We start from the raw sequence: 9,401 nt of genomic DNA, 5'->3' as shown, positions 1-9,401 counted from the left end.
TTAAAAATTCATGTGTCTAAGTTGAGGTTCATTCAAGTTTTTGTTGATACAATTGAAATGATCTGAACCAAAGTTCTAGTTTATAGTATCTATATAAGGTACACACATAAAAAACATTCAATTCTATCCAATATTCCATTCACTAAGGACGAGAGACTAGTGTACACATGACATTCGATAATTAGAGTTGTGACAACTTCACTGGAGTTCATCAAAATATAACGTTGTTTATTATTTTTTTTTAATAAAAAAAAATATTTGTGAAAAAATTATGTGTAGGCACGGGCCTAAAGTGCCTAACGGCAGCTACGCCCCTGGTATAGTCCTTAGTGCACTAAGGAGTCCTTAGCAGTGTTTAGACGTATCGAGAAGATATATGTTTTTTTAAAAAGGAATGTCATATTTTATTCCACTCTTATTTTTTGAAGGGATTTGTTTTACTCCCCCTCCCCTTCCTCTTATGCTTTCCCCCGTCCAGGAAAAATAAATTGACATTTCCTATTAAATAATCATTAATAAAATGCTATTTGATTTTCGTTAAAATTTAGTTTGAAACAGAGTTTAGGACTGATACATTTCTCTAAAAGCCGAAGCATGCAGTTATATTAGTTTTTATTGTTCTTGTTTCAATTACCATGTACATGTATGAGGCTATGCAACAGGTCACAATTTATGAAGATATGAAGGTGTTTTGCAGATATTAGAATAATGTGCAAAAAAGTAAGTCTGCAAGCGAAGCCAAAAAATATAGATATAAAAATATAGAGGTGATGAAATATAAAGAAAATATTGTTTGGTTGTTGCATGGTTGTTAAACGTCCAGTGGCAAATATTTGATGCATGTTTTTGTCGAATATTACAAAGATCAGTTGGCAGTAAAGTGAAAAGTAAAAAACTTAAAACATATCGAAATACAGAACTAATGATTTACCCCCCTCCCCTCCCCCCCCAAAAAAAAACACACACACGAAAAACACAAAAAAAACAAAACAAAACAAACCTAGCACCCACTCACACTCGCATATATATATATATTTATATAAAAAAAAAAAAATAGTTCATGGTGCCCCCCCCAGACATCGAGGTCCTGGATCCGCCCCTGAATGAGAAATAATTAAAGTATTCGTATTCCGCCACCAATATGCCCCTTTAGAATTTCGATAATTTTTCATTTTTTAACCTTTTTCAGAAAAATCTTTATCTTAATGATGTTGACTGTAATAATTAATACAGGCAATTATTAAAGGTGGTTATTTGTACATGACTTTCAAAATTATGTGTGTAATCATTGTAATATTATAAATTACTTTGATTTTTTCCCCTTTAAATTAATAATTGGAATACAAATATATCTTTTGTATATTTTAATCAGAAGCACATTGTACAATAACAAATCGACAAGACTTAATAATTTTCAAAATAAATATTCACACACACTCATAAATTGACACACGAACACGCATATATAGATTTGATTCAATTAATTGATTAAGGGCACCTGTTCGAGAGGTGGCGCTTTTCAATTCGATGTAGGTCAAAGTTCGCTAGTCACTTTGGATTAATTTCATGGCTGATATTGCGTAATTAGTTGATGTTTATCAATAAAACAACCTCTCTTCCAGTTCGTCTAATTAAAATGATAATGATGCTGTTATTTTCTTTAATAGTTTCTTATATGAAAGCTAAACTATAACGTGACATTTCTGTTTCTAATTATTACCGCCATACTTTGCAGTATCATGACGTCACTCATCTGTGTATTTTTAACATGTGGGATGTCAAAACAAAAATTCCTCAGTCGTGCAGGCTACTCATAATTGTTGAGGTTAAGAAAAAGTAGGAAATGTAAGTGTCAAAGTATTTAATATTATTTTAGTTTCAAGAGTTTCGTAAATGTTCAAGAAAAGAGGGTTTAGTAATAGCATTGTGCTAGTGACTAAACTGTAAACAAAATGGATGTCCCTCCCTGTCAACACAGACAGTCACCTGGATAATACCTGTCTGGTAAATTTATGATGGTAAACATATCGTAGGATTATTTCTAGTAGTTGTTATACGACATTCATCAATGAAAGTTGTTGTTTACTTGCTCTATACTTTTTAAAAATGACAAAACATGACCATGACAGAAAAGGGGGGTGAAAACGTATGTAAAACTTTTTTAATATAACAGTAGAACTACATTCTGTAGAAATAACAAAGATTCTATAGATTAGCAAGTCAGATGAGAAACATTTCTGCATTGAAAGCCAATTTATTATTATAATTCAATTCAAAGTTTTATTGCCATGTAAAACATACAGTTTGTGACATATAACAACAACAAAAACAAATAAAGACAATAACTAAGTAACTCAATATATATACACAAATTCAGGTAAATATTAAAGGGTCCCCTGTCCTCAGTTCCATTGACTTTTTTATAAAGGATCCTGGTTTATTCACTTGTATAATGTAATGGTGTTTAAAAGATCTGTAAACATGGTAAATAGCAAAATGTCATCAAACGACATGTATTGTTACTATTAGATTAGAGTAAGTCATATTTTAAAGTATCGAACATTGGCTTAGAAGTAGAACATGTGACTTATATCTAGGTAACATTGTTCCTAGCAGTAGGCGTGCATCACTCCTTCACAAGATTGCTAAAAAAACGTGTAAACAGAGTTCAGTTGCAGAGACAAAATAAACAACAAGTTCGTATTAATTATTTGAACTACTTGTGTATTGTTGAAGGAGACATCATGATCATTTGTATATTTATATGTTCCTTACGTCGTAACTACAATCCCCTTCCCTTTCATGAATGTGACCTACCGAATTAGACTATTTACCGGATTTGTAATCACATTAGCAACACGACGGGTGCCACATGTGGAGCAGGATCTTACCCTTCCGGAGCACCTGAGATCACCCCTAGTTTTTGGAGGGGTTCGTGTTGTTTATTCTTTGGTTTTCTATGTTGTGTCATGTGTACTATTGTTTTTCTGTTTGTCTTTTTCATTTTTGGCCATGGGGTTGTCAGTTTGTTTTGGATTTATGAGTTTGACTGTCCCTTTGGTATCTTTCGTTCCTCTTTTATCATGTTTATTCTGTTTATTAGTTGATGACCATAAAGCATTTATTGATACATGATTGATCTGTTGTGTTGATTGGGGTCCCATAATAAGGTGCTTATTGAAAGTTACTAATCTTCTGATTAAATGATTAAAAATGTAAATAATTAAAATTATAAGTATTTGTTTTTTTAAATAAAAAATATTGTCAACTTAAAAAAAAATATAGTGACTATATTCGAGGGTAAAAAAAAAACACATGTGTAGTAGTCTCAGATCCAACCTGGAAAAAAATACAATTATTTATTATAACATCAGATAAAAAATCTAACTATAAAGACCTTGTTGATTACGTAACTTTTGCAAATCAGGATTTTGATTGAATTAAGTGATTTTAAGTAGCATTACCTTGTTCACAATCATCAGACAATTGTTGAATAAACAAACCAATTATAGACTACTGATTTGATTAAGCAAGTCATTATGATGATTTATTTTTTGTTGGTTCCATTGGACTGTAATTAGACAATATATGTATAGTGTCTTCAAATATGAAATTTATTTGTATGAGGCTTAGAAACCTCGAGGTTTGTACCGAGCATTTTCCCGTTTCGTGCCGAATACATATAAATTTCATATTTCAAGACACTATACGTATATTGCCTTTATACTGAAATCGATAAAAAAATAACAAAAAATAAAAAAAATATGTAACAAATGTTGTTAAAAAAAAGTGTTTGGAATTTCCCTCATGGGGTACTATTTTGGGGTATTTCCCTATGAGCGTAGTCCTGGTGGTAAGACATTGACATTTTAAGGAATTAGAAAGGGAAAATGAACTTATTTAATAACATTTAATAAACATGGTATATAAATAACTAATTTGAAGACATAACAAGTTTAAATTCATAATTGTTTGACCATTGTTACTACACTTTGTCATGGTTGTGACGTGACATTGTTGGTGAAATACAGTAGTTCCGGTAAGTTGACGGAGCTTATAGGTTAGTTGAGGTCATTGACGTATAAAGCAAACGTTTATCTGTATAGTAAAATAGCTGATTGCAGTATAAATATCTATCTAGCTCTCCTTTTTTGAAATTTTATTTATCCTGATTCAAATTTGTAACCTTATCCTCTGAAGTCAATATAGATTATTCATTATTTTATTATGGGGCCAGATCAATGTTGGGCCGGAAAGACTGGATATTGAATAGCCCAGCAGTCGTCAATGAGGGAATTTGTATTTAGGCTCAAATTTGTGGTATTCCATAACACTTGATATGCATTTACAAAATGTAGACATTATTAAAATCCACTCACAATTTTATCTTATTGTGTTCAATCATATGCACTGATTTTAGTAGCTGCTTAACCATAGCTCATAGGTCCTTATGTTATTTTTTGACTATTTGCAGATCATTACCTGAAGTCTAGATAGTTTATAATATCCCTTATATCCCCTGTGAATAGAAATTGAAAATGAGAATAGATTTTAAAACCTGTGACAAAAGTCCAAATACATTTAGATTCAGCATATCAAAAAATGAAACAACCCTAAGATTTCAAGACTTGTAATTAAACCACATCAACAAAGTTACATGATCAAGAAATATGCATCTAAATTTAAACACATAAAGTATTAAAAAGTATTGTTTCTGGCCCCTGATAACTAAACAATATTAGGGCGATAAACCCATGAAACAAAAAATTACTTTCAATTCAAGATTTTAAATGAAAATATAAACAGCATCACAAGTTTTCTAAAAATAGAAATAATTAGGTCCATGACTTGTAGATAATGATCAATACTTAAACATGGTAAAAGCATATATATGAGTAAAAAGATTAATTTAAATAGCTAGTTTAAAAGTAAATCAACATTATAAAACAAATTGATTCAATATTTACTTTAAGATGACAAATATTGTTTCTTACATGTGAAGTAGGATCTAATAGAACTAGTTTTCATGTTAAATGTAAACAAACTATATCTTCTAATGGTTCTCTTTAAGAGCCAATAATTTAAATACACAATCTACCACAAAATGAAGTGTATTACATACTGTGATACATGTCCTATTTAAAAAGCTCAATTCATAAGATTTATAAGGAAAACATTTAGTTGAATGATCAATGTTTTTTTATGTTCTGTCAATTCTTTGCTATCATCATGATATATAAATCATACATGGAAATAACGTTATATTTTTTTTAAAAGCTTATTGTGTCAGGGAACGTAGAAAGAAAATTGTTAAATTTGTAAATTAGGTTTTGAATAAAAATACAGTTTTATACCAACCCAGATCTATAGAACTCCAAAGAAAGTTTGCAAACCTATTAATGTTTTGCACCATGATCACCATCAGATTTTTATACAACCGTAAAAATAAAAAACTCAGGATTGTGGAAATATTTGTTGTGAGCACTTGTCCCTGGGCAAGTAAAACTAAAAATTTTACTTGTCCGGAAATTTTTTTTCTTGCCCTGATGATTCCAACAAATATAATTATTGAAGTATTTCTTGTTAGATAATATATGATTCTTACTTAGCACTGTTGTGCATCACAAACAAATTTAATCCATTTGTTTAAATATTTGTAAAAAATTAAGAAAGTAGGAAATGGGTCAACACCAATGGGACAGAAACCTAACAGCAAACCAACCTATGAAATGACATGTAAAGGACAATTTTGCAGCAGTTTTTGAATAAATTTGAGGACAGTTATTGAAGAAATGTAAACTAAATAATAGATAAACTATTGATTTTGTGGTGTTTCTCTCAACTGACACACTTGTTCTTTTCTTGATTATTTATTATTGTCTTGATGGACTTTAAAGCGTCCCTTCTATTCACCACTTTGACAACAAATTATATTAATGACCATTCATCTATTAATGAGACAAAAGCTTAATTTATTTTCCGAATTTCCATAGATAGCCAGGGGCAATCTGATATCCACGATCTCTGAAAATCTCGCTTCTGTTTTTTTTTTTTTTTTAAATACTTGGTGTCCTCCATTTGCATTTAAGGTTTACTACACGACTCATGACTCTTTTTGTCTTGCCTGCCCAGCTTTTTATTTACATTTTGTATATGTATTTATAAATCTGAATCTCGATACAAAATTTAAAGAAATGATACTTCCGGTAAATGATGGATAAAACCAAATCGATGATCCCGGGTCAATGGAAAAAGCCAATGCAATGTTATGTGACTCGGGTTCGCATACTTATTTTTATTTATTTTGGTAATCGATCTATTTCCGGTATCAAGTAATATTGGTCCTATAATATTTATCGTCATGAACATTGATGTTTTTACTTGAAACATTGGTTTCTTTTACATAAATTAAACATCTTTATACGTTTTGAAATTAATTTTATGGTTTTGTTGGATTTGAACTTTGTCTTGTATATTTTTTTACTTGTCCTCGGACAACCAAGACAAAAATAATCACTTGTCCGGTTGTTCAAATGTACGAGTCGGGCGAGTTGGGCATAGCATTTCCACACCCCTGAAACTGTTTAGGGTTCAAGCTCTGCGGTCGTATAAAGCTGCGCTCTGCGGAGCATCTGGTTTCCTGTTTTATTGAAATATTAAGTAAAGTCTATATTCCATTGTTTATATTAGAATATTCCTAAAAAAAACAGCCAGTCATTTGAGTCTTTGATCCATTTTAATCTAAGATTAATCCTACTTAAAATTTAATGAAGAACACATCATGTTAGAAAGTCTTGATGAAGTGTAATCTCTTAGGACATTAACCCTTTCTTATGTTAGCCAGATCTTTTTTAATAATAATCCATTACAAAAATATTTTAAGTTCTATGGAGGCTTAAAAGTATAAAGTCTTGCAAGAGTAAAAGTACCCCAAGGATGACTGGGGTATAGAAATATGGTCACCAGCTGGGGCTTCTTCTGATCTAAGATTTAAGAGGCTGCTCGTTGTGTGGAATGTATAGATTTGCCTCTACATCCAATTAGCATGGTTTATAGGATGGTGACATCTAATCTGATGCCTTGGGTTTAGAGGGTGCATGTGTATTCATAGTTTCTTGACCTGAATATGCTTGAAATATTTGCCACTGGACAATCAGTAAAGCAAGAATAAAATTTATTCTATTGGAGCGTTTTCAAAGGTGCTGTACACAATCATGTAGTGGACATCATTATTTATCTTATAAGTGTTCCAAACAAAACATAACTGACCAAGGACAATCTATTATTGATTAATTATGTAATTTAAAAGGAAGTCCCCAAGATTAATACATGTAGTTGCCATTTGAATTTAAATATTTGCATTATACCTTATGTATCAATAATGAATACATATTATGATAGACAAGACACCTTGTGTCTATATTTTTTTGTTATTAGCTCACCTGTCCCGAAGGGACAAGTGAGCTTATGGCATCACTTGGCGTCCGTCGTCTGTCGTCGTCGTAAACTATTTCAAGAATCTTCTCCTCTGAAACTACTGGGCCAAATACTTTCAAACTTTAACTGAATGTTCCTTAGGGTATCTGATTTATAAATTGTATCCGAAGTTTTGATCTATCAACAAACATGGTCGCCATTGCTAAAAATAGAACATAGGGGTCAAATGCAGTTTTTGGCTTATAACTCAAAAACCAAAGCATTTAGAGCAAATCTGACATGGGGTAATATTGTTTATCAGGTCAAGATCTATCTGCCCTGAAATTTTCAGATGAATCAGACAACCTGTTGTTGGGTTGCTGCCCCTGAATTGGTAATTTTATGGAAATTTTGCTGTTTTTGGTTATTATCTTGAATATTATTATAGATAGAGATAAACTGTAAACAGGAATAATGTTCAGCAAAGTAAGATTTACAAATAAGTCAACATGACGGAAATGGTCAGTTGACCTCTTTAGGAGTTATTGCCCTTTATAGTCAATTTTTAACCATTTTTCGTAAATCTTAGTAATCTTTTACAAAAATCTTCTCCTCTGAAACTACTGGGCCAAATACTTCCAAACTTTAACTGAATGTTCCTTAGGGTATCTAGTTTGTAAATTGTATCCGAAGTTATGATCTATCAACAAACATGGTTGCCATTGCTAAAAATAGAACATAGGGGTCAAATGCAGTTTTTGGATTATAACTCAAAAACCAAGGCATTTAGAGCAAATCTGACGTTGGGTAATATTGTTTATCAGGTCAAGATCTATCTGCCCTGAAATTTTCAGATGAATCAGACAACCTGTTGTTGGGTTGCTGCCCCTGAATTGATAATGGTAAGGAAATTTTGCTGTTTTTGTTTATTATCTTGAATATAATTATAGATAGAAATAAACTGTAAACAGCAATAATGTTCAGCAAAGTAAGATCTTCAATTAAGTCAATTTGACCAAAATTGTCAATTGACCCCTTAAGGAGTTATTGCCCTTTAAAGACTTTTTTCACAATTTGTTCATCATGTTTACTTACTTTAAAAAATCTTCTCCTTTGAAACTGCTGTATCAATTTCAGCCAAACTTAGGCTAAATGAGTTTCAGAGTATCTAATATAAATTTTATATTTTATTTCCTTGTATGTCAAGAAACATAGCTACTATGGCTAAAATAGAACATGGAGAAAATGATTATTTTTTTTGGCTTTTGAAGAAAATAGGACGATCCAAAAAACATTTAAATAAATTGAAAAGCCAAAATAATCATTGATGAGAGATTTAACCAAAAGAATTAAGGTGAGCGATTCAGGCTCTTGAGAGCCTCTTGTTTTATTTATTTTGTTTTCCAAGAAGTGGCTACCTTTTTTCATGAAAAGTACCAATCTTGTAGGTAAAGTTTATATGCTCCTTTGAAAGAACATTCGTACTGTCTTGTTCATCAGTTTATTTTCTTTCCTTTCAGAACAAATATTTTTAGTTCAGAGAATGTAACAGAGTCCGCAGAATGAAGTCTAATAATATGTTTCGTGATCATATGAACTCGATCTACAGTTGGTTTGAGAGCTGGAGTGAATGTGAACAAACTGTAGCATTATATTCTCTGTTAATGAGAGCTACTACAACACAATGTCGATTCTTGTCACAAGTGCTATCCCAGAGGAATTATAGTGATATTCTGGAGTTGGAGAAAGAAGCTAACCAATCAGGTATTTATAAACAGAAAAGTTTAATGGTAACCTAAAGAAAAGCTATGATCAGTTACTAAAAATAAATTATAAATAAACAACAATCATGACAGTGTCACTTTTGAGTTTTCAAATTAATTTACAGTAAATATACTGAATTTGTTTATCAAGCTTATGCAAGACATCAGATGAGTAATAGATAAAATGTAATCTAAACAAAAACAACTTTAACCAACTGCCAT

General features: G+C 31.2%; 1 protein-coding gene across 2 annotated transcripts in view; it reads left to right on the top strand.

The window, feature by feature from the left end:
• Positions 1 to 1,717: 1,717 nt before the first annotated feature.
• LOC139516503 (protein Smaug homolog 2-like) overlaps positions 1,718 to 9,401 on the top strand; it is a 33,340-nt gene continuing 25,656 nt past the window's right edge. The window contains exons 1-2 of one of the 2 annotated variants that reach the window (XM_071306656.1): positions 1,718 to 1,845; positions 8,937 to 9,180. In XM_071306656.1, the coding sequence (XP_071162757.1) occupies positions 8,979 to 9,180 (202 nt within the window). In that variant the 5' untranslated portion in view covers positions 1,718 to 1,845; positions 8,937 to 8,978. Of the gene's footprint in view, positions 1,846 to 1,950; positions 2,019 to 8,936; positions 9,181 to 9,401 lie in introns of those variants that run through there. The other variant, XM_071306657.1, reaches the window with a different exon arrangement.

This window comes from Mytilus edulis, chromosome 3 (assembly GCF_963676685.1).
Source record: "Mytilus edulis chromosome 3, xbMytEdul2.2, whole genome shotgun sequence".
In the NCBI taxonomy this organism is placed as follows: domain Eukaryota; kingdom Metazoa; phylum Mollusca; class Bivalvia; order Mytilida; family Mytilidae; genus Mytilus; species Mytilus edulis.
This window is presented reverse-complemented; position numbering and strand designations above follow the sequence as displayed.